This window comes from Lampetra planeri, chromosome 46, assembly GCF_965212315.1.
Source record: "Lampetra planeri chromosome 46, kcLamPlan1.2.h2, whole genome shotgun sequence".
NCBI classification, from domain to species: domain Eukaryota; kingdom Metazoa; phylum Chordata; class Hyperoartia; order Petromyzontiformes; family Petromyzontidae; genus Lampetra; species Lampetra planeri.
This window is the reverse complement of record NC_136152.1, coordinates 8,360,666-8,381,996: the sequence shown is the minus strand read 5'-3', so window position 1 is coordinate 8,381,996 and position 21,331 is coordinate 8,360,666. Positions and strand designations below refer to the sequence as shown.

Genomic DNA, 21,331 nt, shown 5'->3' with positions numbered 1-21,331 from the left:
AGCGAGCAAATACAGATTCGCTGGTTATCGTACTTGGCGACTTTAACAAAGGTAATCTCAGCCACGAACTCCCCAAATACAGACAATTCATTAAATGCCCTACCAGAGAAGGGAACACTCTGGATCACTGTTACACTACAGTCAGTAGAGCCTACCACGCCGTCCCCAGAGCAGCACTGGGACACTCTGACCATGCCATGGTCCACCTAATTCCTGCATACAGGCAGAAACTAAAGCTCTGTAAACCTGCTGTGAGGACATCTAAACAGTGGACCAGTGAGGCTATAGAGGATTTGCGGGCGTGCTTGGACTGTACTGACTGGGATATGTTCACGACTGCTACCAATAGTCTGGCTTTGACGTCGTACATCAGCTTCTGTGAGGACTGCTGTATTCCAACACGCACCAGGGTGAACTTCAACAACAACAAGCCCTGGCTCTCAGCAAAGCTCAGAAGGTTGAGGTTGGAGGAGGAAGCGTTTAGGAGTGGGGATAAAGACAGATTCAAGGAGTCGAAGAACAGGTTTAGCAAGGTGGTGAGAGAGGCTAAACGACTGTACTCCGAGAGACTAAAACACCAGTTCTCTGCTAACGACTCTGCTTCTGTCTGGAGAGGGCTCAGGCAGATCAACAACTACAAGCCCAGAGCCCCCCACACCACTAACGACTCCCGCCTGGACAACGACCTAAACGAGTTCTACTGCAGATTTGAAAGACAATTGGACTGTCCTGAACTACCCCTTCCCACCCAAGAGGCCCCCATACCGCCCCCCACTACAGAGACGACTCTCTCCATTCAGGAGGAAGAGGTTAACAGACTTTTCAAGAGGCAGAACCCACGCAAAGCAGCTGGGCCAGACTGTCTCTCCAGCCACCCTCAGGCACTGCGCGGACCAGCTGTCTCCGGTGTTCACCAACATCTTTAACACCTCCATGGAGACATGCCATGTACCAGCCTGTCTCAAGTCCTCCATCATCATCCCTGTGCCCAAAAAGCCAAGGCCAACGGGTCTAAATGATTACAGACCCATCGCCCTTACCTCTGTGGTAATGAAGTCTTTTGAGCGCTTGGTCCTGGCACACCTCAAAGCCATCACAGACCCTCTCCTGGACCCCCTTCAGTTTGCCTACAGAGCCAACAGGTCTGTGGATGACGCAGTTAACATGGCCCTCCACTTCACCCTACAGCATCTGGACTCCACAGCATCCTACGCCAGGATCCTGTTTGTGGACTTCAGCTCGGCTTTTAACACCATCATCCCTGCCCTGCTTCAGGACAAGCTCTCCCTACTGAACGTGCCAGACTCCACCTGCAGGTGGATCACAGACTTCCTGTCTGACAGGAAGCAGTGCGTTAAGCTGGGAACACAAGTTTCTGCCTCCAGGTCCATCAGCACCGGATCTCCTCAGGGCTGCGTCCTTTCCCCTGTGCTCTTCTCCCTGTACACCAACAGCTGCACCTCCACTCACCCGTCCGTCAAACTCTTGAAGTTTGCGGACGACACCACCCTCATTGGGCTCATCTCTGATGGGGATGAGTCTTACTATAGGTGGGAAGCTGACAACCTGGTGACCTGGTGTAGCCAGAACAACCTGGAGCTTAATACTCTTAAGACCGTGGAGATGGTTGTGGACTTTAGGAAGAATACAGCCCCACTCACCCCCATCACCCTGTGCGACTCCCCAGTCAAAAATGTGGAGTCCTTCCGCTTCTTGGGCACTATTCTTTCCAAGGACCTCAAGTGGGAACTGAACATCAGCTCCCTTACCAAGAGAGCTCAACAGAGGATGTACTTCCTACGGCAGCTGAAGAAATTTAACCTGACAAAGACAATGATGGTGCGCTTCTATACAGCCATCATTGAGTCCATCCTCACCTCCTCTATCACCATCTGGTACGCTCCTGCCACTGCCAAGGACAAGAGCAGACTGCAGCGTATCATCCGCACTGCTGAGAAGGTGATTGGCTGCAATCTACTAACCCTTGAAGACCTGCACACCTCGAGGACCCTGAGGCGAGCGAGGAAGATTGTGGCCGATTCCTCTCACCCCGGACACTCTCTGTTCCAGCTACTCCCCTCCGGCAGAAGGCTGCGGTCCTGATGGACCAAAACCTCACATCATAAAAACAGTTTCTTCCCATCCGCTGTGGGCCTCTTCAGCAAGGCCAAGGGCTTTAAATAATTTTTACACTTACTTTAACATTTTATCTACAAAATTACACCTTGCCATATTTACAACATGTTACCTTATTTGTATTTTTGTATTTTAGGATTGTATATTACGGCGAGTTTACATTTTATATTGTATACTTATTCAAAATTTTACATACGTTAGCCCCTGAGTATTAGTTAGACTTTGTAATTTTACTATAGTTAGACTGTATACCACTTATTTAAGTTTTAAGATTCCTACATGTTGAATGTATGCACCTTCCTGCCATAGTAAATTCCTTGTTTGTGCAAACTTTCATGGCGAATAAAACCCTTTCTGATTCTGATTTTCAATGCCCTGACTGAGGGAAGGAGGTTCTCACCCAAGATTTGACGGTACATGGCCCCGTCCATCGTCCCTTTGATGCGGTGAAGTTGTCCTGTCCCCTTAGCAGAAAAACACCCCCAAAGCATAATGTTTTCACCTCCATGTTTGACAGTGGGGATGGTGTTCTTGGGGTCATCGGCAGCATTCCTCTTCCTCCAAACACGGCGAGTTGAGTTGATGCCAAAGAGCTCCATTTTGGTCTCATCTGACCACAACACTTTCACCCAGTTGTCCTCTGAATCATTCAGATGTTCATTGGCAAACTTCATACGGGCATGTATATGTGCTTTCTTGAGCAGGGGGACCTTGCGGGCGCTGCAGGATTTCAGTCCTTCACGGCATAGTGTGTTACCAACTGTTTTCTTGGTGACTGTGGTCCCAGCTGCCTTGAGATCATTGACAAGATCCTCCCGTGCAGTTCTGGGCTGATTCCTCACCGTTCTCATGATCATTGCAACTCCACGAGGCAAGATCTTGCATGGAGACCCAGGCCGAGGGAGATTGACAGTTCTTTTGTGTTTCTTCCATTGGCGAATAATCGCACCAACTGTTGTCACCTTCTCACTAAGCTGCTTGGCGATGGTCTTGTAGCCCATTCCAGCCTTGTGTAGATCTACAATCTTGTCCCTGACATCCTTGGAGAGCTCTTTGGTCTTGGCCATGGTGGAGAGTTTGGAATCTGATTGATTGATTGCTTCTGTGAACAGGTGTCTTTTATACAGGTAATGAGCTGAGATTAGGAGCACCCTCTTAAAGAGAGTGCTCCTAATCTCAGCTTGTTACCTGTATAAAAGACACCTGGGAGCCAGAAATCTTTCTGATTGATAGGGGGTCAAATACTTATTTCCCTCATTAAAATGCAAATCAATTTATAACATTTTTGACATGCGTTTTTCCAGATTTTTTTGTTGTTATTCTCTCTCACTGTTCAAATAAACCTACCATTTAAATTATAGACTGATCATTTCTTTGTCAGTGGGCAAACATACAAAATCAGCAGTGGATCAAATACTTTTTTCCCTCACTGTACATTGCTGACAGCATCATCCATCCTTTATCGTATCCGTCGCCTCAGCCTTCACCTCCCCTACCCTGTACACTGACTACTTTGCATCGCGCATAAATAAATGTACTGCAGAATACAATATATTATACATGTACAGTATTTTGGTGATGTTATTATAGTGTACTGTACCTTATTGGATATTCTATTTAATTTGTGTTAAAGTTTACTCTCTACACTCGTGTTGAGTACAGTATTTTCAGTCATTTAATGTAACGTGGGTACGTCTACGATGCAGACGCACATTAAGACACAGCTTCACCGTACCCACCGTTGTTTTGGTTTCGCTCTCGTGGCGTGCAAACTACGTTTGGTTCAATTTACGTCGTTTTGATCTTCGTCACGACTTTCAGGATCCCCGACGTAAACCTGAGTATTATTGTCCGACAAAATGTCTTCCACACTCAATTAAGCATATCGAGAGTCTAGATAATCACCATCACTATATTAATGAATGCTTTGTTTCAAACCTATGTTGCAATATATGCATTATTACGTGATGTGATGTTACAGCGAGGTACTCACATTGGGATACTTCTTGAGATAGGGCTGGAGCAGAGACTCTGCCTCTTCCAGGTTACAGTCGCCATTGCCTGCCAGTGCAACACGAGTTACAGCATTTAGACCATGCACAACACAGCCTGTGCTGCATGTGACCTCTCAGAGTGCCCTGCAGTCTAATTTACGTCTAGCAATACCACAAAGCTGTAATTTGTTGTATATATAGGCCTTTTTCCAAAAATGTATATTAAGAATAATTTGGCCAACATTATTTTTTTCTTAAATAATAAATAAATGACACCAACACTCTCAACTCCGCTACCCCTCACAAGCCACACCAAGCATCTGGAGGTCATAACTAAATTTTTAACAACAAACTTCGGGGCAAAGAGGGGTTAACGACAATATGGGAAATCTCCAGATTGCCAAAGGACCTCCCCAGAGGTTTTGGACAGTTCACAAACAAATCTCCAGAGCACATAGAAGAGACAAACGGACATTACAACTCGCTCTTAATTTGGGAGCTTTCGTGACTGCAGGAATTATTCTTTGGTTCTTTTCGGTTAAGTCACGTCTAAAAATAAAATAATAAATCAAAATAAAACAACACATTACGACGTTTCGATTGCAACACAAGCAATCATCATCAGGCATAAAGGAAATAGCAACAAAAATCTAACTAGAAAACTATAGACCGACATACAAGCAGACAGACATCACAACGGCACACATAGAGAGGAGTATACAGGCACACGAAAATTAAATAACCTAGTAAAATATTGAAATGTGATGTAATACAACACAGAGAGTCGGTTAACACACAATTAACGCATGGCCTGGTTGACTACGTGTTTCAAAATTTGCTAAGTTAGAATTTTAAGTGTGAGCAACAAATATCTAACTAGAAAACTATAGACAGACATACAAGCAAACAGACATGACAACGGCACACAGAGAGAGGACACAAATCGGCTGTGTGAGCAACAAAAATCTAACTAGAAAACTATAGACAGACATACAAGCAGACAGACATCACAACGGCACACAGAGAGAGGACACAAATCGGCACAAAGAGATGGTCGTTTCTGTGACGGTCCCTTAAATATAGAGAGGAGGGGAAGGGGACGGGGGGAGGGAGAGGGCGGGGAGATCAATGGGTGCACGCCAACGTACTCCTATTGTAAGTGAGATGATAGACGCGGCACGGGAGGCAAACCTGAAAATTAGGACAAACGCGGCACGGGAGGCAAGCCTGAAAATTAGGAGACAAGCACACGAAAATTAAATAACCTAGTAAATTATCGAAATGTGATGTAATACAACACAGAAAGTCGGTTAACACACAATTAACGCATAGCCTGGTTTATTACGTGTTTCAAAATTTGCTAAGTTAGAATTTTAAGTGTGAAATTTCAAGGAGAGGACACAGGCAGAGAGAACAAATAGCCAGAAAGAAAAAAGGATAAGTTACGGGGAAGTTTTAAACTTATCCTTTTTTCTTTCTGGCTATTTGTTCTCTCTGCCTGTGTCCTCTCCTTGAAATTTCACACTTAAAATTCTAACTTAGCAAATTTTGAAACACGTAATAAACCAGGCTATGCGTTAATTGTGTGTTAACCGACTTTCTGTATTGTATTACATCACATTTCGATAATTTACTAGGTTATTTAATTTTCGTGTGCTTGTCTCCTAATTTTCAGGCTTGCCTCCCGTGCCGCGTTTGTCCTAATTTTCAGGTTTGCCTCCCGTGCCGCGTCTATCATCTCACTTACAATAGGAGTACGTTGGCGTGCACCCATTGATCTCCCCGCCCTCTCCCTCCCCCCGTCCCCTCCCCCTCCTCTCTATATTTAAGGGACCGTCACAGAAACGACCATCTCTTTGTGCCGATTTGTGTCCTCTCTCTGTGTGCCGTTGTGATGTCTGTCTGCTTGTATGTCTGTCTATAGTTTTCTAGTTAGATTTTTGTTGCTCACACAGCCGATTTGTGTCCTCTCTCTGTGTGCCGTTGTGATGTCTGTCTGCTTGTATGTCTGTCTATAGTTTTCTAGTTAGATATTTGTTGCTCACACTTAAAATTCTAACTTAGCAAATTTTGAAACACGTAGTCAACCAGGCCATGCGTTAATTGTGTGTTAACCAGAGGTGGGACAAAGTCATTGTTATGCAAGTCCAAGTCGAGTCGCAAGTCATCAAATTCATGACTCGAGTCTGACTCGAGTCCAAGTCACATGACTCGAGTCCACACCTCTGGTGTTAACCGACTCTCTGTGTTGTATTACATCACATTTCAATATTTTACTAGGTTATTTAATTTTCGTGTGCCTGTATACTCCTCTCTATGTGTGCCGTTGTGATGTCTGTCTGCTTGTATGTCGGTCTATAGTTTTCTAGTTAGATTTTTGTTGCTATTTCTTTTATGCCTGATGATGATTGCTTGTGTTGCAATCGAAACGTCGTAATGTGTTGTTTTATTTTGATTTATTATTTTATTTTTAGACGTGACTTAACCGAAAAGAACCAAAGAATAATTACAACTCGCGTTTTCTTTAACGGTAAAAGTTTGAAACTCAGCAAAAAGAACAAATCGACGTTATAGACTGTAGTCTATATTAGTGGTTTTATTATTACTTATTTTATTTCACCCTAATTCAACTCATATTATTTTGTATTGTATCTTTCTATCTCTGTAACTTCACCAAGAGAACCAAGGAAAGTGAATTCTGGCAGTCAAGAAAGTGAGGGCTTGGTTATATCTCCAGCCTCGGGATATCAAAATATAACTCTAGAATAAAACACCGATCCCTGGAGACACAGACTTATAACAAAGCTTGGCAAAACCCTCGGAATAATGATGGTAACAACGAGGGTCATTATGAATCTTGGTTAAACATTAACCAAATAATAACCACGAGATATTAAACCGGGGGTAACTCATAAGAGATACAAGAAATAGGTCCAACACACACAAGACCAGATAATATGTATTCCATGGAATCACAGCCTCCCCGGCCACCTTTGTCTTCAAACAATTTGACACAAACACATGGTAGCCATAAATACGTATGAAGGGTGTCTGGCCTCGAGATAACAAACACTATGAAGAGGGGGGGGGGGGGAATGCAAACAAGCATAAACTTGACAGAAAACAGCCCGTCCGGGGTCATCAAGGGAAGAGGGGGGGGGGGAAATCCGGCACGGCCGCGGGGGGAGAGCATGACAGAGTAAGCATCTTTTTTTACTGGTAGGAACGAAGTGGACCAGCCTACAATAGATTATATCGTCCGTCCGTCCGTGTAGCAACATCGCCCCCTACTGCAAACACTTGGCATGACCCTACAAAACCTTTAGACTCAGTGAGGCTTTCCTGGCTAAACAAGTGTAACATTCCCTTATAATTCCCTCAGATAGCTTTTAATTAAAACATTTTAATTAATGAGGCTTTCCTGGCTAAACACGTGTAACATTCCCTTATAATTCCCTGAGATAGCTTTTAATTAAAACTTTGAAATTAAATAAAAAACTCACAGCGCCCTAAAGCCTACAGCTAGGCCTAAAGCCTAGAACTAGGCCTCAAAGTCTCACTTCGTATCGTACCCCCGCGTGTGTGCAAGGGAGTTAATGTTTAACAATGTTACATTCCCTGATGCTTTTAAATAGAAACATTTAAATTTAAAGCTTTTACATAAATAATAAAAACATTTAAATTAAAAATTAACTCACGGCGGCCTAAAGCCTACAGCTAGGCCTCAAGCCTCGAACAACGCCTCAAACTCTCCCTTCGTATCGTTCAACCGCGTGTGTGCAAGGGAGTTAATGTTTAACAATGTTACATTCCCTGATGCTTTTAAATAGAAACATTTAAATTTAAAGCTTTTACATAAATAATTAAAACAGGTAAATTAAAAATTAACTCACGGCGCCCTAAAGCCTACAGCTAGGCCTAAAGCCTAGACCTAGGCCTCAAACTCTCCCTTTGTATAGTTCCCCCGCGTGTGTGAAAGGGAGTTAATGTTTAACAATGTTACATTCCCTGATGTTTTTTAATAGAAACATTTACATTTAAAGCTTTTACATTAAAAACAACTCCCTACCCCCTCCTCGTCCGCGGCTTTCCAGCCTAGAGCCAGGCCTGGGAATCTCTCCCCCGCTAGGGGTGTATTGGAAGGGGCTACATCGGCAGGGGGCGGGGCTAAGCGGGGCTGGGCGGGGCAACGGCGGCAGGGGGCGTGGGCACGAGGTGGAGGGCGGGGCTACGCGGGGTTGGGGCGGGGTTACGGCGGTAAGGGGCGGGGCAACGAGCTGGGGCCGGGGACACCGAGATGGGGCGGGACCACGGGTGGTCGGGGCGGGGTTACGCGGGTGGAGGGCGGGGCCACGGGCATCCACTTATTGGCGGCCATTTTTTGCCATTTCATTTTATTATAGCCATTCAATTGTTCGTTCCTACCAGCCCACCCCGCAGGGTCCTGTTTTTCCTCGCAAGAGACGCGCGGAGAGGAGAGAATTTCAGATATAAACAGAGACACGGCCATACATCGACACTCCAGCCAGCGACAGAAGATCACCACCAGCTACAGAAGACTACACATCACAAAAGGGCTCTGCAATCAACCAAGGATGGCGAGGCTTGCTGAGTAGCGATGTGTCACCCAGTACGAGCTCAGCGCTGACAGAAGTATTGCTCGAAAGTCATTCTACACTGAGTGACAGCTCCCACGGGCAGCGGCAGCTCGAGTTGAACTGACGAGCAACGTCAAGCAATCAACTTCGAGAAAGGGCGGAAAGCGCCAAGCATCGACCAAGCCAGCATCGCAGAGAACCAGCTGCACGCGCAACCGAGCATCGCCAGAAAGCACGGAGCCGGAGAGAGCGCGCAGCAGTGCCACCAGCGCCACCGAGCAAGGGTGTCAGCTGCCAGCGGACAATAACAAGCGTTGTGCCGACTCAGCTTATCCAGCAGTGGAAGGAGCCTGCAGCTACAGCAGCAGCAGCTCCATGTAACGCCCCGAGCATCAGAGAGCAACGAAGCCGTTTGTATGACACGCCCACACGCACACGCTACCACGCATCGCCTGGCGTATGCCTGACGCAAAGAATTGATCAAGGAAACCAAACCACACACACACATAAACATACCCGGACTAATAATAAGGATCAAGGAGACAAATCCCCACACACACATGAAACACATACCCGGAGTGATAAAAAATAAGACTAATGATAAGGGTGCGTCAACTATTAGTGATAACGAAGAACACTGCTGCCCATTGAGTTACGTGGATACGGTCGTTTAGAAGTATTTTATTCGTTGTTTTTCTTTTTAATTGCATAAATATTACTAATGAATTAATCGATGAAACTAAACATTTAGAAACCTACGGTACGAATCTACACGCTCACAGGGAGAATATTGTGTTGAAATCTTTCGTTTGATCAGAATCTTGCCCGCGAACTATTGAAGCCTTAGCCAATTGATAAGCACCTGCTGAAGCAGGCACACTGCCGCACACCATCATTCCAAGACAATTCGTTAAATGCATAATCTTACCGATGAATTCATTGACGCATACTTTGCCTTCGGGATATGTTTCTTTATTGCCGTTCGTATGAATATCGTCGCATGCATGTTTAAGGACTTTTTCCTATCGCCGTATATGCTCGCGCTACTCCGAGAAATTAATCGATTGTTCTGATTACCCAGTTGACAAAGTAATCATTGAGGGTTAAATGTACGGATCAATGAGGAGAACATCTCCAAGAGTACTGTGTTAACAATTCCAAGCATAAGAGTTCGCATTTTAGAGTGTTATGTTTTTGTTTAAAATTTTAAGTTGCTTAACACAGAAGTGTCTGAGCGGTGCCTTCCTAAGTTCATGCATAATAATCTTAATTATAAGAACTGTATCCTGCGGTGAGATTTGAATTTGGAGACCTGACATAAAACACTAAGACATAATCAGTAAATGTTAAAGCGAGAATAATTGTATTATCCCGATTGATAATACGACCCTAGACAATGAAGCGAAGCTTAATTATCATAACTGCGCATATTAGCATAATTGCATACATTTGCACAACTTAATATGACCACCTCCCTAATTATCATAATTTGTGTGCATAATTACATAATTTAGCATAAATTCAGATAATTATGTAATTTTCCATTTTCATGAAATGCTTATTATTTTTATTAATTTTTCAAGACCCGACATATACAACAAATTGTAAAACAGGATAGCATTGAAATTGCCTATGAAAGGTAACACAAGACGTAAAGTCATTGGTGTGTACGAGTCGTGTCTTACCAAGGATGATGCAGATGAATGTCTGGTAGAAGAGAAGGACGAATACACAGAGCACAGCGCGGATCCCGGGCAGAGCGGCGCCCTCCCGCAGTTGGGTCAGCCCAAACTCCTGCACGCATGGGGACGCACAGAGGACGTACAGGAATTTAAAAAGATATACCAGGGATAGACCATCGTGTGGAGACAGTTATAGATGAGGATGCACAGAGAGGATCAGACAATGAATGGTGATAGACAGAGAAACACCAATTCCTGGGGACACATAAGACATATTAGACACACGAGTGAGACACTCGGATCTATGTAACTTTCAGGCTTACAGGTGTGTCTCGCTTAATGAGAGAGGTATGTTCCGCAGAAATTGCTCGTTAAGGAAAAACTCGTTAAATGATCATCGTGTTAACACTGACTCCCATGTTAAAAGCTCAGATATGTTTTTCAGCCCCAAAATGTTCCACTCTTGAACAACTTTTTTCACGTGGGAAATACAAATACTTTTTAAATAAAACATAAAATGTAACACCCGAAGAACCACAGTGCAAGATTCCCCGTATAGCCTTAACAGACTATTGGGGCGAACATTTATGAAGGGCGTTACGGCACACGAGAGGTGGGTGGCCAGCACGACGCCTGGCCGCCTTTGTTTCCCCCCAGTTGGTGATGTTTATACACCACACCAGGAACTCATTTGAGGCGACTTATGGGAGGCCCAGGACTGGTTCAGATAATTGTCTCTGGTGTTGGCCATGCGCGGGAATCGAACTCAGGTCGCCGGGTTCGTAGCGCCGCGCGCCAATAGTTACACCACCGCTTCCGCCACCCACGAGGCACCCTTCTCCGACATGACCAAACACGCGCACTCAGCACATCTGGTAAACAAACAGCTGCGGACCACAGTGCGCCTCCTGCCGCCAACGATGCATATCTATCGATCAGTCTCTGCTCGATAAGCAAACATTTTGCTTGTTATGCGAACAAATGGGTCCAAATAAAAATTGCTCGTTATAGAAAATTCTCGTAGAAAGAACACTCGTTAAGCCGAGACGTGCCTGTGCTATATTTTTGTATTCTTGGATTTAATTTCTGTCTGCCTACAGCTGACTTATTCTGTTTGGTGATGGTCTTTACAGTGCGAGCTTAACACTTTTGCTCGGAGCCAAGGCAGGCATGATCCCAAGTGTCAATTGTGGACGTTACGATGGCTTGTTTTTCCAGAGCATTTATTTTCTATTATTATTTCACTCATTTAGATAGTGGTTTAAATTGTTTTGCAAGAAATGTTTTTGTACATGATATCGTTTTGTTATCTAACGCAGGGGTCCCCAACCCCCGGGCCGCGGACCGATACCGGTCCGTGGCCTGTTAGGAACCGGGCCGCACAGCAGGAGGTGAGTGGTGGGCGAGCGAGCGAAGCTTCATTATCTGTTTTGACAGCCGCTTCCCATCGCTCGCATTACCGTGTGAGCTCCGCCTCCTGTCAGATCAGCAGCGGCATTAGATTACCATAGGAGCGCGAACCCTACTGTAAACTGCGCATGCGAGGGATCTAGGTTGCGCACTCCTTATGAGAAGTCATAATCCGACACTTATTTTAGTCCGCTCGTGGCCCGCCCATTATTTTATTTACCACTTCCGTCCGTGTCTCTTTCCCGCACTGCGCACTTGTCTCAGTCACAGTTTTGGTAAGCCCACAAGCTAACCCTAGCCAAAATGAGTAAAAAACAAACGTTGCTGGAGAGCTTCTTTGAAAAGGGGGAAAGACCCAATGATGAACCCCCCCCCCCACGGTCTGTGAAAAAATTGTCTTCCATGAAACCGGTCCCTGGTGCCAAAAAGGTTGGGGACTGCTGATCTAAGGGTTGCTCACCTAATGATATGAAAACTTATTTACAAAACGACATTGTTGTTAGTAAAACTATAAATATTTGTGACACTTCCTTTGCACTCTCGATTGTGGAATTAAATTGTCTAATTACTGAACAGACTAATCAATATAAATAGCTTAGGTTTATTATTGATGCTGCATAATCCTTCAATATGCATATTGATCAGGTAATCAAACAAGTTAAATGTAAGGTTGGCTTTTTGTGCAGAAACATGCCAGGTCTTCGAATTCCATTTCGTAGAACAGATTATTGAAGCTACAGCAATTCCGTTATTTGACTACTATGATGTAGCATATTGGGTTGCTTTTTGGTACACGCAAACCAACTTAACTCAATTTACAGTGCTGCATTATGGTTCGCAGGGAATGCTCCATATAGGACGCATCACTGTGGTCACTATGCCATTGCTTGGCAAATGATCATAGACGTGAGAAGACTTTTTCAGTGCAGGGCTACTTTAATTTACACGGCTATTGTCAGTAGATCTGCCCTTTATTTGTTTGACCTGTTATTACCATTGGACAATTCTAATTCTGTGACGCACGTCTGCTTGTCTATTAATACCCAGATTTTGCACACAATTTGGATTAAAAGCATTTAATGTAGCTGTCCCAAAGTGTTCGAAAGCACCTAGTTTTGTCTCTTGGCATCTTTATTCTGGCATCCCTGTCCTCATTTAAACTGACTATTAAAATCACTTTAAGTGCTAATGTAATTTTACAACGTTATTGTTAAGTATGTTTTGTTTTTCAAATCTGTGATTGTGGAATGCTGTCATGTTGTCTGCCAGACAAGTCGCCCCGCTTGAAAAATAACTTCTTTGCTCAATAGGCTTTACACGGGAAATACACTTATGATTCGGAGATGGAAAATGTCATTTTGAACGGTGTCCACCAGTCTGTCAAATGACATATGCATCGCAAACTGGTAGTGACACGTATGCGCACATTTTAAACGTACACATTTGCATTTTGAGATTTGTACACTGTATGTAGTTGGGTTAAATCGAAGTTTTAATCAAGTGTCAATCAAATGTGGCACAGGCAGCTCTTTATGGCCGCTGCTCCTGGGTGGACAGAGCTCAAGCCTGTGCTGTGACCCGTGACCCCATTCTTAAGCGAATATGCAGAATAACGGTTCTCCTGTAACACGCTGAATAACAGCCGTGTCGCTGATGGGATGTTTAAAACAAACTATTATTTTTATACTCTTTAGTTCTTTCGGTGAAGTCACATAGGTATAAAATAAAATAAATCACGACGTTTCGATCGCAACACAAGCGACCATCATCAGGTGGAACAGATACAGCAGGAGAACTGCTGATATAGGAGAAAGAGCTGCTGCAACAAGAGTTTATATAGGATTTTGGTGGGCTCAACCCAAGGGTAAGTGGGCGGATCTAGAGAAGGAATTTGTACGTAAATGTAAATGTGAGAAATTAGCATGTCAATGTGAGATGGTCCCAGCCACCAGAGGTGGCGGGGATCCTCCTGTGGCTGGGCCGCCTCACAGATATATAACCAAGTAGTCATATTTGCTTCTTATTTGTTTTAGTACTTATATGCTCCACAATGACGCCAATGAAACAGGAGAAGTTCTCCACAACTATGGCTGTCACCTGATGAGGCTGGTTATAAATACCGGTGAAACATCGTACATTAATTGTAAATGTTGTGGGTTTACTCTCCAACACACCGATGCACTGAATTAAACAAATTGGCATGTTTTGTTTACGTGAAAAACCTTACTAATTGGCTGTCGGGTGGTGGCGGCTTTAACGACACATTTATATGTACGCAATCCAACGCAAAAATAAATATTTTGGATTAGTTTATGTAATGTGATTGAGGTGGTCTGAAATTACGTTAAGCGCGTCCGTGTTATTGCCGTTTTCCTGGTTGTGGTACTCGGGCCCCCATTACACCCCACGCACACACACAGGGGCTTGGCGTGGAACGACTCACCAGTTCAATAATTCGTATCCACCCTTAAGCTCATGAAACTTGCATATGTGCAAGAATGTTTTTCATATTGCAGGAAATGCAATTTTTTCAGATCATCCCTGCGGCTACTAAATGAGCTACCATTCACTGCAATGTAAAATAAAAGTACGGAGTCAAACCTGACCCTGAATGCAACAATGAGGATGACAGGTCCTACCCCTATCATATGAAGATGTCACCACAGGCAAAGCCGTTGATGCCATGACACCTTAACAATGCTTTCTGGCCTCCGACAGATTCCGCAGCTGCTGCACAGTAAAACACATGACCAACGAAATGTGCCTGTTCTGCCTCACGGCAGGAGTTTTGCCTCACAGCAGATGGGGGGGGGCGTATGAACACAGGGATTTCCTGTTTTTGATGCTAATTTTGGTCACGTGACCAGGAAGTTGCGATTTAAGATTCGCGCTCAACCACGCGGGCGTCGGCCATTACACACATAATTCAAGATGGCGGCACACATCGCGTCCCAGTGAAGCCAGCCGCAATTGTCCATTGTGGGACCTTAAGAAGCATTGTCTGTAAGTTCGTTTATGTTCTTATATTGGCAATGCTGCTATAATGTTAGAATGACCGTTATAATGATGTAAATGCCTTTATAATGCTGTTAAATTGTTATGATAAATACGAGGCCTAGTTAACAACGAAGCCTGCAACTTTCCTTATTGTGAATGTTACTTGTAATTTAATAAGTCGAGTCAAACTTGTACCCAAGTAAACTATATTGCGATCTGGAGAGCAAGGATGACAAAATGTCTCATTCATAGTGCAGTGTTATGTGTAGTACTGTACATCTGGGGTGCAGTGTGATGATAACACAGTGTGCCTTTATGTAACACAGTAGCTTATGCGCTTGTATAGCTATTCAGTGGTAATATAGGTGCCTGGTCCATCCAGGATCTATTGTTGAGAAACATGTTATCTAAGACAATGTTATGATGCTGTGGTGTTCATTCATTGTGTTGGTGTTTCCGGGTATTAACAGATGCTGTATCTGTGCTGTTTTCTCACCAGTTTTACCTCGTTAAATTCAATAAATGACGTTTGGAGTCGGACGTTCATCCTGGCTCCGAGGGTTTATTGGACGTGAGGTTAACTACTCAGCTAGCGGTGCAACGCAGCGCACAACGAGGCCGAGACAGTGCCATGACAGTATCCCTCCACCCTGGCCTTGGGTCCTGTCTTCCCCTTGGTCTGCAGACTGTATATAACCATACATTAACACACAATTGCATAACTACAAGCACACAGCAGCTGTGCCAGATAATAGACGGATAACAAGATCAAGACTGCACCTTGTTGGCAGAGAATCCGATGAACTCAAGGAGACGCAATACACGACTTGGTAGCATGGACAGCATCTGGACAGATACATTGGCCAAATGAGTCACACAAGCAAAATATACCGTGCATCAGCTGTATGTGTGCGTGGAATGACCGTGAATAAAAGTGCATGAGCACTTTGAGCTCCAGCTCCGCTTTTGCAGGAACACAAGTTGTCACCCGAGACGCACAGGTAGAGCGTCAGTACACACTTTGGTTTTGTAAGCACTCCCATTTACTCTTAAACATACAAAAATATATGCATAAAAGTTAGAAAACAAAGCAAGTATATCTGATAGCTCGTAACATGTGGGTCTGTCTCATCCGTGTATAATGCCACTCCAGGTGACGGCAAATTGTACCTGCCTGGCAAAGGTGTTATGATGACGTCACTCTGTCACTTAATAGAGGACTGTTGCTGTTATTGGGGCTTGCAGTGTCAATGCTTAGTTTTAATGGCTGTATGCAGGATTTTAAATGGGTTGCACACCACATTGATTGCAAGTGTGTTGCTGTAGGATGTATTTGTAGATATGAACTACAGTGGGTGCCATGACTCAGAGTTGCAGTATGAAAATTACTCGTGAAAAAGAGTGTGTGTGTACCATTGCTACATAACCACACCAACTGTTAAAAGGAATAACCTCATTGGGCTTTCCTCTAGTTCAACAGAGGATATGACATTTAAATAACATTTTCTTCATTCTTGATTTGAAGCTTTCGTGACTTTAGGTAAAATCACGTAGTTAGAAATAAAATAAAATATTTTCTTCATTTCCAAGAATGTGCTCTACAAGCGTATATTCATAAATGTCCTGCATATCTGCAGGGATTAAAGATTAGGGAAATTAATTCCACAATATCCTAATGAAGAGATTTTATAGCTCTTGACAAGAATTGGGCTTGTGTTATGTACTTTGGCGAATTAAAGGCTCAGTTGATAGATGATGCAAAGATGCAGCCTATGCGAAACACCCATGATCAGGTGCAGTCCGCGTGCTCTCTGCCAGCATGCGTGACATTGCTTGACCAACGAGGCACAGCTAAAGGTGCACAGCGCATGGTGGAATATATGGCTGATTATATTTTATAAGGGGGCCTCTGCAGCTAAGAGGACATGCTGCTGGCAAACACTAGCAGTGGAGGTTCAAAACAGGAGCACTCAATGTGCAGAACATCTTCTGGCTAAAACAGTGAGCTGACTCAGTAGGAATTGCAGGTTATCTGTCATTCATGATGTTAACCTTTAACACCTGTGTCTATATTGTGACCTACCAGCAAACCTTTTACCTTAAAGTGCACCTTGCCTGGCCCCGGCACTGCAGTACTAATACTGACATTGAGTAGTGAATGCAGGCTGCTGTTCGTCTCCAAGAGATTGCTAGAGAAAGGGTGAACCATAAACAAGGGATGTGCTAAGGAATATCACCAGGTTAAATGCCCCGATGCCCAGTTTGACTCCTCCTTGGAAGTGTGGAAAGTTAACACTGTGATGAGCTCTGTTGTTCTGATCCAGTATCTGCTGGCAAGCCCTGCACACGCATCCAAAGAAACACATGAGTACGCAACCTTAACAGAAAACACGCAATTGGCCATACAGACTGTGGGTGCAAGAGATGTTAGCGAGCATCTGTTCAAGCCGGTATGTGACAAATGAAAAGATGGTTTTGCCAGCATCACAAATGGCAGCTGCCACCTCATCTCCCATGCTGATGTCAAGATAGCACACAGAGTTAAGCCAAGCTGATATGAGGCGAAGGCCATATTCACACAACTGGCGTTGTGCATCATGGTTTTCAGGAAACAAACTCAAGCACTGTGATTATAGAATAGTGCGTTAAACGCTGATGCTGCTCCCTGCAATGATGATGATATCAATGGTGATGATAAAGATGATTTGGGAAGAACTGTTCCCTTTCCCCGCTCGGCGCCCAGTTTACGGTCCTTTCCAGTCGTACAGCACTCCGTGACGCTCGGTCAGGTAAAGTAGTGCATTCAAAATGAGAGACGTGTTCATGATTCACAACCCCTCCTTAGAGATTATGCGAGGACTGTCACAATTCGGGGTCACGATTCGATAAATACATTGCATAGCTGTTACAATCTTCTTTGTGTTGTTTAGCGTTATTTCTGTCCCCCTTCGCAAAGTTTTGGTCTGTCCATTGGCCTAAATGTAACAGCAAGCGCTTTAGTGGATTTTTGGTGTAGGGAGCGGTGGCTCACGTGGACAAGACCTTCAAATTGGCGCTCGAGAAGGAGAAGCTGATGCTGCCCACGCTTGTGGTTGTCGTATTGCACCTGAGGCGTCGCTACTGAACTTTGCTGCCTGACTAACAATTAGCTCGCAGTGCATTACGTACACTGTGACCTGTACATTTAACAAGCTAGTTCAAAATAGCGTTACGTAAACACGCGTAAAACGTGAAGCCGCTGTCCTTAATTTTTATGATTTAGCTTTGTCATTATAGAGACCCAGTTAATTCTTGTAAATGAGATTATACTGGTCTCTTGAGTTCTCACCTGATTAAACACAATAATAGGTTTTTTACCATTTTTTCTGGCAACAAAACTGACACCTTTTTACAAGGAATCATGTTTGCATTAACCACAATACCTGCGGTGTTGGACCAGATGACGCCAAAAGGCGCCTTTTGGTGTCATCTGGTCCAACACCATGTGAGACTGGGCTCTAAGAAAAGCTGTCTCTGGTGTGGACCAATCAATTTCAAGGACAATGCATATATTATCAGAGTTGTTTTTTGTTTCCATTCTGACCACAGGTATTGTGGTTAATGCAAACATGATTTCTTGTAAAAAGGTGTCAGTTTTGTTGCCAGAAAAAAGGGTAAAAAACCTATTATTATATTTTGCTACTGGCAAAGGAGGCCTCATGATGGTTAAACACAATAAACTTGAAACCTTGAACTTTCCTCCCAACCGATTCGAGTCCACAAACTGGTGCATTTATACGTGAAGACGGTAGCACTGAAAAATGCCTTTGCAGTGGGAAACTCTGGCCGGAGGTGAGAAAAGAAAGTAAAATGACTCTGCCCCTTTTCGGACAGGATCAATCTCTCCATCATCAGAAGCTGTGTCTTAAAAGTGTTTTCTCGCATTTGCTACGTGCCTATTGCTCACGGTATAGATGCACATGCCTGCCCTCGCATGGTGATGAAAACGCGTGGACATGCAGCTACACTGCGGGCAGTGGGAGCATGCAGTCACTGACTCGCTATGGGTATTCCATCAGCATTTACTTGTCTGTCTGTATAGATCCAAATGCACCTGTTTTTTTTGCATCCCTGCTTTCATGTGTACATTCCAACAATAAACATGTGGTCCAGTGTTACAGGTGGTCCACGTCCTTATTTATATAGCTTGCCATTGGGATTTTAAAAGGTTCACTGAACTTTTTTTTCAAAATGAACACGTGAGGGGGGGTGGGGGGTTCAAGAGGAGGTGGAAGGGGGAGTGGCTAATCTATGGAAGGGCTAGGAATGTGCAGATTAAATATTTTATTGCAACAGACATTAACTTCGTTATGAAAAAAGTCCAACCTTTATGAACTGAACAGTATATCATTTAAAGCGGTGTGTAAGATGACAATATAGTAAATAGGCCAATGCATTACACATGTGTAGCTGCACATACCTGTAGATCTGATAGCTGTTCCGAATTTTCATACCTCCACGTATGAAGCTAATGAGATTTTCATCCTGAAATGCACAAACGCAAATGTGCACCTGTACCAATGCTCACCTGTGCCTGAGTAATTGTGTATGTGCGTGCAAGCGTGTGTGCATTACCTGTATGAACGTGAGTGCGGCTCTCTGGAGTAAACACTCAGCATAACACAACTCCGCATGCATCTCCTCTGAAGGTTGAGAGACAAAGATGCAAAGACACGGATTATTCATCACTTACAGTTTATTCATATTAAGGTTTTTTGTGGGTTAGGGGTGTTAACACGCCACCACCCGCCACTGCCAACCAGTAAGGTTTGTCACGTAAACAAAACATGCCAATTAGTTACTACTTCAGCCCACTGGTGTGTTGGAGGGTAAATCGACAACATTTACAATTTGAGTATGATGTTTCGCTGCTAATTGCATCCAGCATCATCGGGCGATTTTGCCAGAATTGTGAAGAGATCTACCTGATTTCGGTCTCAAATATAGTCAGAGGACGTCATCACTGTGAACCAAAGATGTGCAGAGAGCAGAGGGGTTTTTTTTGTAATTATATTACGATATGCTAAAAGCCTGCAGCTGTCAGCATGTTCAAAGTTATTTATTTTTCTAATTTCAATAGATTCACGAATTAGTCTTGGCCAGTAATAATTCGTTTTACATAACATTTAAACATTATCAAAATCAATAGAATGTTTTTTTAACACGTTGGCTTTCGCGACCAACTTGTAATGGATATCCATTGTAATTTTTATGCACTAACTGGGGGGGCCGTAATTCGGACCCAAGGGATGAGGTTGTTCCAAACATTACACATCATACTATCTACTGTATACAGCTCAGATATAGTACACGAGTGTGTGATGTTGTTACATACCCTCACCATGTACTATAGCTGAGCTGTATACAGTAAATGGTGATGGTATTTTGAGAAAACAATTAAAAGTGTATGTCATCAAAGAAAAGTCACAGAGGTGATAATCGTATATAGTGAAATAAAAGCCACATTGATGAGGTGTCAACCATTAATGTTGTGCAACAAGAGCACCAACGTTGCGCATACTCATACGCCCTTTCTCACATGATACAGATGCAGTACATGATAAAATGGAGACATATCAAATCAATCGCTGGAATCGCTGGACTCCAAAAAAAACGGTACATACAACAGGCACTTGCTGGCAAAAACGCGCACACACACACAAAACTATTAACTTTATATACAGTGAGGGAAAAAAGTATTTGATCCCCTGATGATTTTGTACGTTTGCCCACTGACAAAGAAATGATCAGCCTATAATTTTAATGGTAGGTTTATTTGAACAGTGAGAGACAGAATAACAACATAAAAATAAAAAAAACGCATGTCAAAAATGTTATAAATTGATTTGCATTTTAATGAGGGAAATAAGTATTTGACCCCCTCTCAATCAGAACGATTTCTGGCTCCCAGGTGTCTTTTATACAGGTAACGAGCTGAGATTAGGAGCACACTCTTACAGGGAGTGCTTGTTACCTGTGTAGTAGGTTCAATGAGACATAGACGACGTAGTCGGAGGCACACTTATTTATTATAATGTTACACTCAGCATAGGCCAATGTATACAACACTTGAAGGGGTAACGGCCCCTTCACCCGTCTAACAGGGAGACCCCACAAACTCTAGCCCGGCTAGCCTACTCCCAGGTCCTCCACTCGAGAGCTAGGGGACGCTAGCTGATCCAGCTCTGGCCAAGCTAGGATCACGGCAGCCTTAGCCACCAGACCGGCTCTTACAAGAGCATCAGCTCTGGGCTCTCGGGGCCACGCCACTGGCTTGCCCTGGTCGGTCCTTAGAAGGACAGCGATCCAGGGGAGTCCCAGGGCCTATCTAGCCGGTCTTCACTCTTCGCTGGTTAAGATGAATACTGAACCCCAAGCCCACCGGCTCACTGCCTTATATAGCAACTCCCCCACGAGAGGTGGGGCCGTGGGGGATCACAATGCCGTTACAGCCCCCCAGGGCTAACCGATGCGA

The 21,331-nt window shown here is 43.9% G+C and overlaps 1 protein-coding gene across 1 annotated transcript in view; it reads right to left on the bottom strand.

The window, feature by feature from the left end:
- Positions 1 to 21,331, bottom strand: part of LOC144733393 (tetratricopeptide repeat protein 39B-like) — a 111,066-nt gene that overhangs the window by 19,053 nt on the left and 70,682 nt on the right. The window contains exons 6-11 of the mRNA XM_078615299.1: positions 19,432 to 19,499; positions 19,277 to 19,341; positions 17,055 to 17,157; positions 15,598 to 15,663; positions 10,414 to 10,522; positions 4,130 to 4,197 (exon numbers count right to left, since the gene is read on the bottom strand). Of these exons, the coding sequence (XP_078471425.1) occupies positions 4,130 to 4,197; positions 10,414 to 10,522; positions 15,598 to 15,663; positions 17,055 to 17,157; positions 19,277 to 19,341; positions 19,432 to 19,499 (479 nt within the window). The remainder of the gene's footprint in view (positions 1 to 4,129; positions 4,198 to 10,413; positions 10,523 to 15,597; positions 15,664 to 17,054; positions 17,158 to 19,276; positions 19,342 to 19,431; positions 19,500 to 21,331) is intronic.